The sequence below is a fragment of the Acomys minous genome (genome assembly GCF_964271855.1).
Source record: "Acomys minous genome assembly, chromosome: 1".
Taxonomy (NCBI): Eukaryota; Metazoa; Chordata; class Mammalia; order Rodentia; family Muridae; genus Acomys; species Acomys minous.
In genome coordinates, this window is record NC_140483.1 from 2,717,818 (window position 1) to 2,736,218 (window position 18,401).

The 18,401-nt window shown below is 42.0% G+C and overlaps 1 protein-coding gene across 13 annotated transcripts in view; it reads left to right on the plus strand.

The window, feature by feature from the left end:
• The window catches only part of SYT14 (synaptotagmin 14), a 171,288-nt gene that overhangs the window by 110,974 nt on the left and 41,913 nt on the right, over window positions 1–18,401 (plus strand). The window contains exon 6 of one of the 13 annotated variants that reach the window (XR_014782228.1): window positions 2,126–2,278. The exons of 10 other annotated variants lie outside the window; for them this stretch is intronic. Coding sequence is in view for 2 of the 3 variants with exons in the window: in XM_084797225.1 (XP_084653351.1) it covers window positions 2,126–2,134 (9 nt within the window). In the remaining variant the exon portion in view is untranslated. Of the gene's footprint in view, window positions 1–2,125; window positions 2,279–17,041; window positions 17,063–18,401 lie in introns of those variants that run through there. 2 more of the 13 variants (XM_084797215.1, XM_084797225.1) reach the window with 2 other exon arrangements.

Here is an 18,401-nt window from a genome sequence, read left to right on the forward strand (position 1 = left end):
ATATCTTGAAAGGGAGATTTATTACCAGGACCTAAGGGTTAAGGAAGTCCTAAAAGATCCTGGTATCAAAACAAGTGAGGGTCAGAAGGGCGTCCCGTAGTAAAATACACACTAAGCCAAGGATTCAAAATGGCGGGGATGTACCTCTCTATCGAATGTTTTGTGTGTTTAATCCCCTTAAGTCCTCAGCAGAGCTCTTTGTTGGGTCAACTCAAGTTCTGCTGCAGGGACAGCGCCTGAGAAGACAACTGAAGAACTTACGTTGAATAGTAGTTTCAGAGATGTCAGCCCGGAGTCAGTCAGCTGGCTCCATTGCTTGAGCCTAGAGCATGAGACAAGCGCAAAGGGTGTTTACCTCATGGCTGCCAGCGTTCAGAGGGAAAAGGCCAGGGAACATTTTCCCAGTGCCCACCCCCAGTGACCTACTTCCTTCAACTAGACCCTGACTTCTTTTTACCATCTCCCAGTAAAGCCATCATAAAAATGTATCAAGGAATTGGTCCATCCATTAGCTCAGAGTCCTCATGACCCAGCAACGTGCCCACAGCCTAACACAGCACCTATGAAGGACCCTGCATATTCACAGCCATTATCCCCATTTTGCAGATGAGGAAGTGGACTTGAGTGTAGTGATGACCCTCCCAAAGCCATTGCCACATTAAATTGTTTGCTAGTGGGCAACTCTTCCTAGCTCTTCCACTTAGGAAGAAGCATGTTTCTGAGATTCCCTAGAGTTTTAGATGCTAATCGGCTTCTGCAGCTAAACGCCTTTTTGCATTGTTGGCAAGTCCAAGGAAAGGTGTCTTGGCTCCATCTGCACCCTAGGGGCTGGTTCTGACCTTCAGTGGCAGCAGCAGGAGTGATGACCGAGCTCCCTGTAGCACCTGCTGGGGAAGCAGAGCACCGTGTGGCTGTCGCTCCGTGTTCTGGGCCAGTCCTGCAGGACCTGTCTACAGCTGGCCCCTCCACGTTTCCAACACTGTTAGAAGATCCTGGCTCTTCCCAAGAGATGTTTCCATCACTAAACCCTTTCTGACAACAGTTCGCAGGTCAAAGTGGAGGCATATTAGGCAATTTAAGCTGTACTAAGACACTGTTAGCCAAAACTGGGATCTGGTTGTAGCAGGTTTTTTCTTAAACACCATTTCTGAAAATTACAATAGTAGGAAAAGATCGAGAAAGTAAAATTCTTTATATTCTTTAACCTGAATAGTGTTTAATATGCTGGATACAATTTTAAGTATGTATATATTAGCTTATTTACTCTCTGAGATGGATGCTGTGCCTCAGTTTACCCAGAGTGATACATGCAGCACCTGTCCTGACGGTCTGTCTTCAGCATTTTGTGCATTGTCATTATATCTAACAACATTAAATTTGTCCCAAAGGGGATTTGGCTTATAAGGAAAGTTAATGGAAACAACTATATGTACTAACTTGTTTTTTTTTTTTCTCTCTCTCAAGTAATTTGGGTTTTTTTTAAGTTCTATTTTTACTTTAATAGACAATTATAGATATTCATAGGCTTAGTATTTGAAAAGTTATTAGAAAAGTAGCTGAGAAAAGTGTCCATTCTGTTTTCATTTTTGTCCAAACATTTTGGAAGGACTTTCAGCATAACAGTAATCACTTAAGTCTTGTTCATCACAAACCATAATAAAATTTTGCCTTGAATTATATCATTTCCTTTTCAGAGCTATAACACTCTTAGACATTAATTTTTGAAATAGAGAACTACATATATTAATAAAATGATAGGTTTAACTTTGATACATTGGTATAGAATTCAAATTTAAGATTATTCTTCACACGTTATATATATTTCTATGCATTATGAGGTATTCTACCCATACAACTCAATTATGATACAAAGTTTACTTGCAATACTTTGAAAATGCTCTTGCAGGCTGTTTAGAATAACTAAGTAATACATGGTAATTGTTAGTTGGTGAAATCATGGTCATGTCAGTTGCTAGTCTATTTTTATCACAAGAATATACATCCTAGGTTTAGCAGACAGATATGATTTTGTAGATAGATAAGGCAAAATAATTAGATAAGGTCTTCAAAAATTTCAGAGACCTACAGAATATGGCATTTAAGAATTTTTTTTATTATTTTAAAGATTCTTTGACAATAAGACAGGTTAACTCCTGGCAATACGCAGCCTACTACAAAGATGATGAGCATCAATGAGCCTCCTTATGTAGATGGCTTCAAATGTGACAAACCAGCCACTGGACAAAATGTCCTGTTTCTGCCACAGACAGAATTCTGCCTGAAAATGGGCAAGTGTGGATGCAGGCAGGCCAAACTCTGCCTAGACAGGGTAAGCAAGTCCTTAATAGTTCCTGCCTCACAAATATGCCTGTCAGATATACTGGGCCAGAAGACTAAAGATGATGCTCCAACGTTATAGAGCAATTTGGGTGACTGTTCAGGCATCAGACTGTCCCTGTCGTTTTTTCATTGTGGAAGCTGCTAACCCACACTTCCTGTCTACTCAGATAATTAATTTTATTCCTTCTCAAGTCTCTGACGGGGTTGAAAATCAGAGACTTTAGTTTTACAATTAAGTAATTTGTTTTCAGTGGTTAAAAAAAATTTCAGAATCCCTAAAATTTAAGATCATGACTAGAATTCATAAACACATGAATGAAATTATAGAAAAGATATGAAGCTATCTTTTGTTTTCTAGGAAAACAGCATCAGTTGACATTATTCCTGAAGAGCCAGAGATGATATGGAATGACTGTTTGCATCCGTTCAGAGTCTTAACCAGTTTCAAGTCAGTACCACGCACAAGGAATGCCCACTCTAAGGGGAGATCCAGAGAACAGGCTCGATTCAGAGACAGTCACAGTGATGCCGCACAGGCCTGCTTCCTCTCTCTGCAGCTCCGCCCCTGCAGCCTTGTCTCCTGTCTCATGTGGCTTCAGGCCCTGTGCAGAACAGGGGCTGTGATATTAATTCAGGCCCAGGAGCTGGGTGGGCGTGGAGGTGGAGCCAACTCCCCGATGACGTTTGGTGGGCACTGGAAAGTGACTTTAAGATACCAGCATTAGAAAGAGTAACCCTTGGGACCCCGGCTAGTAAGGCACAGTATAGTTGTTATTTACATCTACTGAAAGCAGAGTCGGGGCCTCAGACCAGTTGTTGGGACCTGAAAGCCTGTCTTTAACACCATGCATCTAAAGCCTGGATGAGGGTGATTTGTTGTTGTTCCACAGAACCTGCCTTTTCTCATACCTTGGCTTTTCACTGTTATTTCCTGGGTATCCAGGTCTGAAATGTTTCATTGCCAAGTTCTAAAACATTGGTTGCATCTGATCATAATATTTTACATGAAACAAATGACATCATTGACAAACCTTCAAAGATTCACTAACGGAGTAAAGTATCTTTCCTGAATTACCTACTCAAATTGCAACCAATTAAACTATTAAAAATCACCTTTACTAAAAATAACTTTACCTAAAATACTTGTAGTGAAATTCACTCTTAAATATTTTGAGGTAGGTATGAATGGGAAGTGGTTATATGTGCTAAAAATATTAACTGTTTCATTACCTTTGGCAACTGTTTCAAATTATTTTTACATTTTAGACTTAATTTAAATACTAAAATTATAGCCTTGGTTTATTAGAAGCTGAGCATATTTTAAGAAGAGAAAGATAGAAACATGTTAAGAAGGGCTGATATCAATGTGGCAGTGAGAATTATTTTAACCAGTGTTCAGTAGACTAGATTTCCATTTGATTTGGTTTATTTAAACAAAATCTATTGTGTCACCAAAGACATGAGAACTAAATTTTCAGAAACTGATAAATAATTTCTCCAATTTTATTGGTCCTTTAAGAATGGATATTTGGGAAAATAAGCCCAATGGCCTATTACCTGGTCCCCAGTTTGTGTTTATAGCGTAGTCCCACTTGGCTACCCTGGACTTCACACCATGAAGTGACATGAAGTGAGAAAATAGTATTAAAGATTTGTCCAGAATAGCACTTCATGAAATAAAAAGCGTTGCTGCTTCTGTAGCTAGTTGGTCTTCATTTCTTTGCAACTTCTTTCAGTGCTCTATGAAGATATATTTAAAGCTACATCTTAGGAAATCCTTAGGATTCCCTATGAAGCTTCACCAAGGTTCTCAGAAATATCCTTCTATATTCATGTTTTAATGAATGTATACATCATTTTCCCATTTCATTTGAATTTGAATCAAAACTAGTTTATTTTATTTTTTATTAATTTATTCAGATTACATCTCAATTGTTATCCCATTCACTTGTATCCTCCGGTTCCTCCCTCTGCTTTCACCCTATTCCCCTCCCCTAGGTCTATGACCAAGGGTGACCTCCTCCCTCACTATATGGTCATAGGCTATCAAGTCTCATCTTGGTAGCCTGCTTATTCTTCCTTTGAGTGCCACCAGGCCTCCTCACCAAGGGGAGGTGGTCAAATATGGGGCACCAGAGTTCATGTCAGAGTCAGTCCCTGCTCTCCACATAACTGTGGAGAATGTCCTGTCCATTGGGTAGATCAGAGTAGGGGTTCAATGTTTACTACTGTATTGTCCTTGATAGTTTGAGCAAACCCCCTGGGCTCCGATCCACCTGCCACAATATTCCCCATTCTCCTATATTTCTCTTACCTAGAGTCCCAGTAAGATGTCCTCACGTCTATCCCAATCTCCTGGTAAGTGAAGACTTTCATGGGACATGCCTTTTGGGCTAGTGCCCAATTATAAGTGAGTGTATACCATGTAAGTCTTTCTGCTTCTGCGTTAACTCACTCAATATGATCATTTGTCCATTTGTCCACAAATTTCAGGATTTCCTTGTTTTTAATAGCTGAGTAGTATTCCATCAGAAGTAATTTTCAAATAGTCTGTTTTGTGACTCCCTTGGTTAGAGTTTCTAATGCTGTGATAAATTACCATGACCAAAAATCAACTTGGAGAGGAAAGGGTTTGTCTTACCCTTCCATGATGACAGGAAGTTGGGGCAGGAAGTAAAGGCAGGAATCTGGAGGCAGGAGCAGAAGAGGCGGCCATGGGAGCAGCTGCCTATTGATTTGATCCCCCTGGCTTGTTTGGAAGGAGACAGGAGAGGGCCTCTGCACTACAGACTGCCCTTTGAGCAGGGTTAAACAGCACGTGAGCTTATCAGGCTACTGTTCACTATACTCCCCTTCTGAGGTAGTCTTGAATAAAAGAATGTCTTCCATACCCTTAGCAATCGTCAGACTTTGCTTTTTTCTTCTGCCTTCTGTCTTCTTTTTATACCCGGTTGCCTTGACCAGTTTTCTTGTATAATGTTGAATGTAAGTAGTAAGAGCAGATGTCCCTGGCCTTCTCCTGATCTTAGTGGCAAAGCACTCGCTCTGTTAGGACTGAGCATATTAGCTGTGGGGTTTTCACACAAGTTCATGACTGGTTGAGGACGCTCCCTTCAGGTCCTGATTTGCTGTTGTTACGGCATTTTGTCATGATAAGCATTGTCTGATGGGTTCTGTGCCTTGTTCCATCATTGTGGCCTATTACATTTGCTGAGTGTTTGTGTGAGGGGGGGTGCCCATATGAGTGCAGGTGCGTGTGTGCGTGGTGAGCATGTGGACAGCATGTGCTGGTGTTCAGGTGCTGCCCACTGTTTGAAAGCTCACTGTATAGGCCACTGCACCTCCAGCCACCAGGGATTTGCCTCTCTCCACCTCTTAGCTTACCATCGCTGGGGTCATAGGCGCATACTACCATGACTGGCGTTTTTATGTGTGTTCTGGAGATCAGTATGAGACCATAACATTTGCAAGGCAAGTACTTTACTAACTGCGCCATCTCCCAGCTACTGCTGCCCTCCATTTGTTAACTTCACCCTCCGTTCCTGAGTAAATCTATTTTTGTCATGACAGCTTGCTAGTTTTTGAAGGATTTTTGTAGTAGTCATAAAAGATGCAAGTGTTTAGTATGCTTTTGTTCTGATGCCTTTGCCATGCTCTGGTATTTTACTCTCAAGGACTGAACTAGAAAATGTTTTCTTCTCTTATGTTTTGCTTTGTTTTTTAAAGTTTTTAAGTGTGGGCTGATATGTTAGTACAGCTGTAAAAAAAAAAAATCAGGCAGCTTATCACAGCAACCTTTTTTCTTTCTAGAAGTTTGAAGTTATTGTTAGCAGGTGCTGGCTCCATCAGGAGTCACCTGGCAATGGCTGTAGCCCCCTGGTGACCACTAGCCTGCGCAGTGTCTGACATGGCACTTTCCCAATGTCTTTGTGTCTGTTTTCTCTTCCAACAAGGGTGCTGGTCATACTGGATCAGGGGCCTAACCTCTCTGATGTTGACCCCTTTTAAACACGTCTTCATAGGTCTACAAAGACCTTATTTTCAGATAAGTTCACACCAGCTGTAGCCGATGTTAGGACTTGGACATCTTTGTGTAAAATGCTCTGCAAATGGAGCTTACCAGTGATGCCATCTGCCCCAGGGCTTACTGGTTGGGAAGTTTGGGTTTCCTCTGTCTGTCTTAGTAATTCAGCTTCTTACTCGTGTGTCCGGATTTCCCACTTGCTGTAAGACGTGTAGGAGTGTATGTATTTATAGGAGCCTCTGCCATTGAGATTGTCTGAGTCACTGACTTCCAGGTAGCACCCCCTTGCCAACGTTTTCACCTCTCAAGGTCCTTAACAGTGGCCCCTCATTTCATACACAGTGTTAGTAGCTGCAACGTTGTCTCTTTTTCTTGCACACTCCAGTTAGATGGTCTTCAATTTTCTTGGTTTTTTGTTGTTGTTTTTTTTTTTCAAAAAATCAATTTCTACTTTTTTGGATTTTCTTTGTTGTTCTTAGAAAGTCTTTCCATTGCCATTTTTGTTTAAATTTCCATTTTATTGCTTTGGGCTTAGTGTATTCATTTTCTAGTTTTGTTTTGTGTTGTTACAGAGTTGACTTTCTTTTTTGTTGTTGGTTTTTTTGTTTGTTTGTTTGGTTGGTTTGGTTTTGGTTTTTTGAGACAGGGTTTCTCTGTGTAGCCTTGGCTGTCCTGGACTTGCTTTGTATACCAGACTGGCCTCGAACTCACAGCGATCCACCTGCCTCTGCCTCCCAAGTATTGGGATTAAAGGCGTGCGCCACCATGCCCGGCTGAGAGTTGACTTTCTTAATAAAGGCTACACATGGCTCTGAACTAGTTTTTGATATATCTCATATGACATGTTTTGTTTTTATTTCACATTTGAACCATTAATTATTTACAAATATGCTATTTAACTTACATGTTTATAAATTTCTCCAGTTTTTTTTTTCCGGTAACTATTTCTAATTTAACTTAACTATCTTAGAAATTTTAACTGAGGCTTTTTTCCCCCTAAGTAGTTGTCTATCCTTATTTACCCACAAAAAGTATCCCATATGCCCTTGAAGAAGAGCCTCTCCTGTGCTCTGCAGGCAGCTGCTCAGTGCAGTTGTGCGCAGTGCTGAAGTCTTCTCATGCCTCGTGGCTCTGCCTTTATCAGAAAAGGAAGCATTGTTGACTTCAACTGTTATTGCAGAATTGGCATATGTTTTTGTAGTTTTTACCATTGTTGCTTTTATTTGGGGGCTGCATTGTTGGGTGGCATTTTTATAAATGTTGTAAATGTCCCTTTGTCTCATATTACATTTTGTAGCATGTGTTTGGGCTGATGCTGGCTTAGTCACTGTAGCGCTCTTTATGCTTGGGTAATACGACTTTTTTCAATCATTTTTTACTGACATCTCATTTGTGTCTTTAAATCTAACAAAGAACTCTTGTAGATGTAATACTATTGTGGCATGTTGTCTGAAATGTCTCCTGCCAGCCTGCAGCCTTTGGCTGGGTGTTTAGTCCGTCTTCATTTAGTGTGATTACTGGTGACTAACGTGCCACATCACCGTTTGTTCTCTGCATCTTGCTCCTTGCCACCTGCCTCTCCACTGCCTATTTTGTGTTAGGTATTTTATAATTTGCTGGTTTGTTTACCTTTCCACTACTTTGTTTTTCAAGCTAGTTTCTTAGTGAGTTTTCTGGGAATACAATTAACATCGTAATTTGAAGTAATCTAATTCAAGTGATCACCAACCTAATTTCAGTAGTATATAAAATTTTCTTAGTGTGCCTCATTGATTTCCCCTCTCCATTTTTGCTGTTATTATTTTACCAGTTACAGCTGTATATATTAGAAGTTTATTAACAAATGTTTAGATTTATTGATTTATTCAGTATTTTTTAAATTGGGAAGTAAAGAGTTACATATTGGTTTCTCATTCCTGCCTTCACAAATTATGTAAAACAAGATTTCTTACCTTGTAAGTTTGAAGGACAATAGATTCTTTCTGGAAATTGCAAGGAAAGATCTTGCTTTGTGTTTCCTTTTCTGTCTTCTAAAGACCGCCTCTGTTTCTCGGCTCATGTTCCCTCTTTCCATCTTGCAATGGTATGCTGACCTCAGGCTCTCACTGCCTCTGTCTTCTGGCTCCCTCTTACAGAGGGAGGGCGGAGAAGAGATGTACCTCTTATAGACGTACTGAGCTGACGGACTCAAAGAGTGAAAAGCTCTCTCTCTTTGAAAGGTCTCTCATCAGGTCTACAAAGTTGTTTTTCCATATAAGGTAACATTTATAGGTTCTGAGGCTTTTGAAATCTCCAAGCTTTCCCCTGTGACACAGCAATTCCCAAAGGCCACACCTCCTGATCCTTCCCAAACAGTTCCACCAATATCTATGAGTGTATTTGAGTATAGGAGTACATTCAAATATATGAATATATGAAGTATTCAAATATACAAGCCTATGGGACCATCCTCATTTAAACCATCACATTTCCCTTCCTGGCCCCATCAGTTTGTGACCGTATCATAATACAGAAAACATTTGGTCCAAGTGCACAAGTCCTCATAGTTTCTCACAGTCTCAGCACAGTTTAAACAACTAAATACAATTTAAAGTCCAAAGTCTCTTCTGAGACAGAAGACAATTTCTTAATTGTAACTCCCTATGAAAGCAAATTATATACTTCCAACATGCAACGTCATAGAAAATATGTCACCATTCCAAAATGGAGGAAAGGGGAGAGTCATAGTGAGGAAATACTGTACCAAAGCAAGACCAAAACCCAGTACAACATATGCCAAGTCCAATACAAAAGGGTCTAGATGCCCCGCCCTTCTAGTTTTGATAACTACAGTGTTCTTTCCTTTTGTGGGCTGGTTCCCTTCCCTGTCTGCAGCTCCTTGGCACATAGCCCAGTGCTCTTGCCCCACTAACATCTTGGAGTCTCCAACATAATCCAGGTTTCATTTTCACAGCTTCGTGCATTGGCCTCTAAGGACCTCCGTGCAGGGACTCCTCTGTCGCATGCCCAGCCTCAGCTGTGTTCTCTGACTGCAGAGGAAGATTCCATAACCCTCTTCCTGTTTCATTCTTGACTCTAAAGCCAGAAGCACATGGCCATGCTGCCAGCTTTGCCTGACTGCTTGGAATAGAGGCTGGCCCCCTCCCTGTATTACATTTGTATAAGCTTTGATTTGATGGTGTTTTAGATGCAGAAAATGTCTCAGGACTTTGCTTTCTACAAGTAGAAGCTGAGCTGCGTAGGGTTTAGCCCTGGGGCACCATCCGTTTCTTCTGTTTCACATCTTTAATCTTCTCATCTTTCAGCACAAGCCTTGGCTCCAACATTACATTTCCTGGCACTCTTTTCCCTAAAACTGTACATTTTGTATGTTCTTTTCCCCCTGTTTGCCCTTTTTCTATGTAGACCTGCATAACAGTGATTTCTGATGACCATGAAACAGAGTCCATACTAGGCTGTCTTCAAATAACCTCTGCCGTCAAAATTACTCCAAAACTCTTCAGTTTAGCCTCCCACATACATATTTTTATGATAAGAGCAAAAGAGCAGCCACATTATTTGTCAAAATATCATAATGGTCTCTAGCTCAGTTGCTGATATTTTTTCCTCTGAACCCTCTTGAGTTGTGTTTCCATCGTCCACATTTCACTTAACATCATTGACCTCCAAGTTTCTACTATGATGTCCCATTAAACCCTGCTTATAGCAATCACTAGTCCAAAATCCCCAAATCTTCCATATTCCTTAAAAAACACACCATGATCAGGCCTATCATAGCAATGCCCCACTTGTGGCACCAACTTCTGTCTTAGTTACTTTTCTGTTGCTGTGATGTCACCATGACCAAATCAAATTATAGGGGAAAGAATTTACTTCAAATGTATAGTTTCAGAGGGTTTGAGTTCATGATTACCATGGTAGGGAGCATGGCAGAAGGCAGGCAGGCTGGTGCTAGAGCTGAGAGCTTACATCTTGATCCACAAGTGTGAGGAAAAGAGAGAGGCACCAAGAATGGTGGACGGCTTTTGAAGCCTCCAGGCCTGCCCCTGTGACGGCTCCTCCAGCAAGGCCACACCTCCTAATCCTTCCCAAACAGTTCCACCAACTGGCCACTGGGAACTAAGTATTGAAGAAGATGAGTGAGTTCATGAGGCAATTGTCATTTAAACTATCACAGATATGTTTCATCAAATTGGACTGTTTTCAAATATTATTTTTGAGATGTCTTCTGTATCTTCTCCTTCATCCTCCCAGAATTCTGGTATGTTATGCTTGATGATGTTTCTCACAGGCCTTTGAGACTTTCTTTTGTTTCTTGCTGTTTTTTTTTTTTTCCTTCATTCTCAGGCTGGATATTTTCAATTTACTTAACCTTCAAATTCAATGCTGTTGATCTCTCTATTGAATTTCTCATCTCAGTTATCCTTCTCAAACCTAGAGTTTTCATTTGGCATTTTGTTTTTACACTCATTTGCATCTCTTTATAAGTGTTCTCTGTTTGCTGAGGTGTTCTTCTCATTTTTGGCTATGGTTCCATTAGCTATTTGAACATGATTAAAAAGAGGCTGGAGACATGATGCAGAGATTAAAAGTGTGCACTGTGCTTGTAGAGGATCCAGGTTCCTAGCACCTATGATGGGTGGCTAACGATACTAAAACTGCAGAGGGTCCTGTACCCTCTTCTGACTTCCATGGGTACTGCACTCATGTACACAGACCCATGTATAGGCACATCATTTTTTTTTAATTTACAAAAGAAAAATAAAATGTCTGATTCCAGTCTTCTCCCTAAGCCGACTCTGGCCTTTCATGGTTTCTGCTGTGGTTGTGCAGTTTTGTTTTGTTTTTCTGTCTTGTAACCCTTTCTTGGAGGGGGGGGGGGGAAGTGGACATTTAAGTGTTATAAAAGACGACATCTAGCTGGGCTCGGTGGCTCACTCCTGTAATCCCAGCACTCAGGGAAGCAGAGACAGACAAATCTCTGTGAGTTCAAGGCCAGCCTGGTCTACAAAGTGAGACCAGGGCAGCCAAGGCTACACAGAGAAACCCTGTCTCTAAAAGCAAGAGATAAGGCTCAGAGGTTAAGAGCTCTGACTGCTCTTCCAGAGGTCCTGAGTTCAATCAATTCCCAGCAGCCACGTGGTGGCTCACAACCATCTATAATGTGATATGATGCCTTCTTGGCTGCAGGTGTATGTGCAGGCAGAAAACTATATACATAACAAACAAATAAATATTTTAAAACAAAACAAAAGTACGACATCTGTAAATCAGCCCCATCTCCCAGTTTATGTTGTTCTCTTTCCCTCATTATTGTCACTTTTTGCTTGAAGATATATTAATTCTGTTAAGTCTGTTATTTGTCATGTGCAATTGCTGGGCTCTGGTTATATTGGTAGTCAGCTGCTGTTTCCTTAAAAGCCTAGAATCAATTCTCTTAGCATTTGATGGGGCTACCAGTGATACTGCCTTGGCTTTCACTTCCTGGATGCACAGAGCTCAGAGTCAGCTGGAGTTGAGGATTAGGACCTTCCTAGGTCGTTCCTGGGCATGTGCACAGCCTTACCTGTGTACATAGACCTCTGGATTCCTGAGAAGGTGTTGAAATGTTTAGGGCTTGTTAAAATATCTCATTCCACAGATTTTCCTCCCATTTTCTTGAGCCTCCTATTAGCTTCAGTTGGAGCTGCCCCCTCAGTAGCTACAGCATTAAGTAGTTCCAGAAATTGTACCTAGCCCTTTTCCAGCTGTGATCACACAGCTCCCAGCTTGGGAGGTTCCCACTTTTTAAGATAGTAAACTAGGGGACCAATTTTTTATTCTGTGAAGCTTATCGTTCTTATGGTAATCAGTTGTTTTCCTCATGAAAACACTTCGCAGACTGCTAGTTTCTGGTTAACGCAGATTGCTGAAAAAGTTCGTGCTCACAGCTTTTGCTGGTGCTCATAGTGCTGGTGTAGAGCACAAGGCGTTCCGAAGTGCTTGCTTTTCTGTTCTGGCATTAAGTATTTTGAGTAGAGGTGTCACTATCCAGGCCAGTTTTGTGGAAGTCTGGTATCCTCACTTTGGCATGGGCATGGGTAAGTAGGCTGTGGTATAATCACCCAGTTAAAGAAGATCTGAGAAGATCAGACAAGCCAAGCAAAGCCAAAAGTTCAGAGAGTCAGGAATAACAGGTGACAATGGCATGACCATGAAAGAAGCCTGACTGAGCCCAGAACAGCTCTTTCATGTCTGCTTCCTGAACTCCTGCCTCCCGCTCCTTCCTCCCCACACACCTGTGCCAGGATGCGTAGTACGGTACGCAAGAAGCATAGGAGGGCGAAGAAAGCTATGGTGCCACTATGTCGTGGGAATAGCATCACATGCTGCCTCTTATAACGGCAAGGATTTCCACTCTGTGGTAGCAAGCAGTGCCCTTGGGGAGGACTCTTCCTGTCTCTCACTAGCAGCTTAAGCCTGCTGAGGATTTTCTGATGCTTGCGTTTGCCTTTTGGGATAATGTCACTGTGGCCTCAGATGCACAATCCTCCCAGATGCTAGGATTGCCTGCACACCTGGCTAGGTATTTTCTAGACCCTCTCTCTCTACCATCTTGGAGCATGTATAGGCCTGCTGAAAATACCAGAGAGAGCACACAGCTGTTCTTAAAACTGAAAGTTTCTGCTAGAGCTGAACCCTAGTTCTACATGGGAAAGAGATGTGCTGAAGTAGATGAAGCAAACCTAGCACAGTGACCATTGCTGGTAAAGTCGGCAAAGCCCAAGTGATCTGGGAAAAGGCCAAATCTGAAGCAACACTTTTACACAGCCCATTGGACACAGAACCTGGATGCTATAGTCCTCATGGGTTTAACTGATGAAAAGTAAGTGAATAAAAGATGTTTGTTTTTCTTTGTTTGTTTTGAGCAGGGTGTCTCTGTGTAGCATATATTTGTGGTCCTTGAACTCGCTCTGTAGACCAGGCTGGCCCCCAACTCACAAAGGTCTTCCTGCCTCTTCCTCCCAAGTGCTGGCATCAAAGGCGTGTGTTTGTTTTTCAAAAATAATTCTTAGAGAAAAATTTCCCACCTCTGTTCGGTCAATTATGTGAGACTGAAAGAAGATACTCAAGACTTGAGAGCTAATGCATGGACAGTACAGTTTTTATCACTTTGAGACACCCAAGTTACAAATGTTTTTCTTGTATGGGAAGCTCAGGATCCAGATGCTGCTGTCAGTTCAGTGGAAGAGCTGAGAATTGATCACTGCAGACTTGAGCCTAAAGACTAAAGGGGGAGTCTAGTAAAACCCTATGTTGAGTCTTCCAGCAGGTGTCAGCATTACTTTAAACAGCAACCTCGGGCTTCTGTGGAAGAGGGTGGCCAGGGCTGTTGCTCCTGCGCTCTCACCATCCTGCTGAGGGCGTTCACTGTAGTGGAGTATGCCATGCTCTATTTAGAGCTGCAGTCAATATTTTTCCATCTACATTTTTTATTATGACCATCTAAGAGATTACTTACCTGTAATACTAAGAAACAAAAAAATTCCCTTTCAGAAGTATTTTAAGGAGACTGGATCAACAGGGGGCAGCACAATCTTAGAATATTTCAGTTTTGGTCATCTGACCATTCAGAAACAAGATGCTTCTTAGATCCTGTGGTGGGGCATTTTTGAAGCATAGAATCCTTTTATGTCAAATGAGATATGATTTATAACACAACTATGTAAAACATAATATATTTACTAAAATAAACATTACCTTATTCTATTTACTTATAGTAAACACTGAAAATAATGGGCTTGGTCTAAACAAAAAGAATTTAGAAGAAAACTTACAGAAAGTACTATGCTACCTTCCATTTACAGATGAGTAAGTTGAACCTTAGAAAATTTTTACAACATACCAAGGTGGTCCAGGCAGAGTTTTAGAGCTTGCACAAGTGCCCAGTCTCCGGACCCCATGCCTGGGAGCCTGCCCTTGCACATCTGTGATTGTGCACCTCAGTGTCACTGCACCACTGATACTCTTCCCTGCCCACTTCTTTGCTTTTCATTGTGAAATTTAGAGGAAATTCTGATTGGCATTGGTGGATTACAAATAATAACGTCAACACCTTATTCTGCCACCTCTGAATATTTGTTAATTAGGTAAACGGCAGGAAAATGTCTATTCATGGTGGAAAGGACAGTATTGAGTCTGTAACACAACAGATGTTTTGCTGCTGTCTGATTTGTCGGCAAGTAGTGTAAGCACAAAAGCAGCGGCTCCACGCCTTGCAGGTAGCCAAAGCTAGTTACTCACTAGCCTCCCAGTGTGCTGTGTGCAGGCTCAGAACCCGCCTCCCACCTTGTTTATCTTCCATGGTGCTGCTTCTCCTCTTACTCACTCACGTCCCATGTTGCTTCCATTTTAAATAACTAAGGTCTCATATCTTAAAAATAAAATCCAGTAGAGTCCAGGAAGTAACGTTATGGGTAATAGTACCATCCAAAGTTAAAGGGCACCATGGCCTAGTTGCCATTTAAATTCACTTTCTAATAATAAAACCATGCATATAGCATAGATTCAGATAATCTCATGTAAGATACTCATTAATAGAAACATTCTATGCATTTAGAGTACATCAACCTAGAGGCCAGAGATGTGACTTAGCAGCTAACAGCACAGACTGCTATTACAGAGAACCCAAGTTTGGCTCCCTGCAACCATGACAGGTGGTTCACAAACACCTGCAGCTCCAGCTTAAGACACCTACGTTCATATAGACAGACACACATGCGCGCCCGTACACACTATTATAAATAAATCTTTCTAAAATTATTTTTTGAAGCATGCAACCTGTATAGGAATAACCAATGGTAGCTCACTGTAGAAGCCCAGTGGCCAGTTCAGGTAAGCTCACCCTCCATGTATCCCGAGGTCACTTGTAGAGGACCTGCTATACTAACTTAGCAGCTCGGCCCATGTTGCAAGTCTCAGAAAGGAAGATTTTTTGTTTTTCAGGGATTTGCTGGAGCAGGAAGTCAAGTCTAGTATCCTAATCTCATAGCAAAAATCTTAGTTCTTGAATGTGCTAAAGCTGCTAGTGACGGGAATCCTGTATGATTAACTCTGCTGCACCATGTCTGGAGCTCCAAGGCAAGGCTCGGCATTGCTCAAACTGAGGCCGACTTTGAACTTGCCATCCTCCTGCCTCAGCCTCCTAGAAGCTGTGGTGACAGCCCTGGGCCACCAAGATCTATTCCATCTTTCTTCTTGCTTGGCTGTCGTAAGGCTAATAAAACACAGGAAGCCCAGCAAGGAGCCTGACAGGGGTCATCACAACTGGGGCATCACCCTCCTCAGAGCATGGTAACGGACCCCACAAAAGTGAGAGGGTAGCAGAGCTCAGTTGAACAGGCTTTAGTAGTCAACCATCCATATCTTTGTCTTATTGCCATAGCGTCCAGATTTTATTTAAAGTACCAACCTGCAACTGCACTGGTTCAGTTTTTGTTATTGTAATACAATACCCAAGACTGTACTAATGTACAGAAAAGAGCTGTATTTAGCTCATAGTTTTGGAGGCTGAAGAACCCATCAGTATGGGCCAGGCTCTGCAAGAGTCTCTCTTGGAGCAGTGCATCCTGGTACAATTTTGTGTGTTGTGGGGCTTAGGGGGTGTCTTTTTCCTCTCCTTACAAAGCCGCTAGGATTCTGTCTTAAGAGTTTTACCCAGATGACCCACTGTAAGCACCTCTATACCATCCCTTTATGACACTGGCATTTAAACTCCTGCATAAATTTGGAAAGGGGACCATGTTCAACCCATAACACAGGCTTTCTTCCAAATCCTTGAAGTAACTTCCTGGGCCTGACTGTCCAATTCTGCAGGTCTCAATCCCTCCAAAAGCTGTTGACTTTCTCACAACTCACAAGTCAACAGATCTGCCACAAACCAGCTGGCAGACAATAGGGAGAGTAGCTGCAAACAAAACCAAGTGTAGGGGCAAGCCTGAGGAAGAGAGGAAGGGAAGCGGTCCTATGACGGCTGTGACAGAGGTGAGTGCCTGGGCCAGTGGCTGCCTGGAGCGCCTCTGTACACACTGTACTGCCTGAGCCAGTAAGTTCCCTTGCCCAGCTGAATTTCTGGAGTCTATGCACTGGGTCACTTAAAACATGAATTTTCAGAACATGGTCTAGTTGTAGACACACTGGCTTTCAGCACACTCTTTTTAGCAGATCCAGCCCAGCCACTCCCTGTCTCTCCTGAGGTCACCTCTGGCTGTCACAGGCGACACCCTTGTCTCACTTGGCAATGCCCTCTATGCTCCCATCACCCATTTTCAGTGTGATGAAAAATTTTCATATATAAATAAAATTAGAATCTGAATGCTGTCTTCCAGCCACAGTGAGAATAAGTTCAACAGAGATTGTTCAGATTTACAGTAATTATTATACAGTTCAGTTTCAAGTTTAGGATTTTGAGTGTAAGCAGTTACAAGTAAGGTGGACTCTCCTTAGAGTCAATGCTCCACTTAGAGCCTAGAACGTTCGCTCTGTGGGACCTTTGTTGTTAGTAAACAGCTGTTCCCGGTGTTTACTTGATGTATACCTAGGTACCATTGGTGGTGTTGATTCTGGATGAGATTAATACTCTACAGAGTTCACTCATCTGTCTGGAAATTTTGAGATTTTTTTTTCCTCTCTTCACAGAACTGATAATGATCCTTTACCCTCTGGCAAAAAGACTTCATGAAGAGAAGGAAATATTAAAATAAAGTCTTAAGCAAGATGGAGGATGTTTGGCTTTTCATTTCATTTCTCCGGCTCTGGGTTAGTCACCTGCAGTTACTGGCACTTAGACAAGCCAACGGCAGAGAGGGCCAACAGCAGGGTGGAGGAGGAGCAGCGGTGTGCAGTCTGCTCCTGCCGTCACTCTGAGGCCTCTCCACGGTCACGTTCTCAGACAGGCACCTGCGAGGCCATGGACGTGCTACTGTTTCTAGGGTGGGATGCACATGAACTCTGGGATTTAAGTGATGCCCTGTTACACCAGGGCTGACTCAGATAGAATGGGACCACCAAGGGTCCCAACACTTCCTGCTGGGCTCAGCAGGAAGAATTTTCACAGCACTAGCATAGCCAGCGTGGTGTTTGTCCCCATCAAGAGCGTTCCTGGTGACAGTGTGGCCGGGATGACAGGCAGCTACAGGGTCACATTTTGTTCTAACAGAGGCTGCTAGTGTAACAGCTGAGTATCACAAGCTCAGCAGGTGTGCTCAAGCATGTTTCTGACACAATTTTCAGAAGTGACAACATAGCCTGATTGAAACTAAAATTGTATTTTCTTCTCCAACTGTTAGGAAAACAAACCAAACGATGTGAGGTTTTATCCATTATTGAGGAATGTAAAATACATATTCCTTATGGCTCCTACTCTGTGATTTAGATGTATATTTGAAAATGACATTTTATCTTCTGAAAGGCTAGACCAATTAGCTCAGATTTATGTTCATTCTTTTTTATTACCTACTTAGCCAAGAGTAGATTTTTTTTCTGCCTCACACAGGCATGTTTTTTTATTTTTAATTTTAATTTTATTAATTAATTCAGATTACAACTCAATTGTTATCCCATCACTTGTATCCTCCCATTCCTCCCTCCCTCCCGCTTTCACCCTATTCCCCTCCCCTAGGTCTATGACCGAAGGGGACCTCCTCCCCCACTATATGGTCATAGGCTATCAAGTCTCATCTTGGTAGCCTGCTTATTCTTTCTTTGAGTGCCACCAGGCCTCCCCACCAAGGGGAGGTGGTCAAATATGGGGCACCAGAGTTCTTGTCAGAGTCAGTCTCCACTCTCCACGTAACTGTGGAGAATGTCCTGTCCATTGGGTAGCTCAGAGTAGGAGTTGGATGTTTACTATTGTATTGTCATTGGTTAGTGCAATAGTTTGAGCAGAATCCCCTGGTCCCTGATCCACCCATCACGATGTTCTTGCTAAGAGTAGATTTAAATTTGAAGATTCATCTAAAACCAAAAAATTATAAAGTTGAAAAATTGTGTGTGTGTG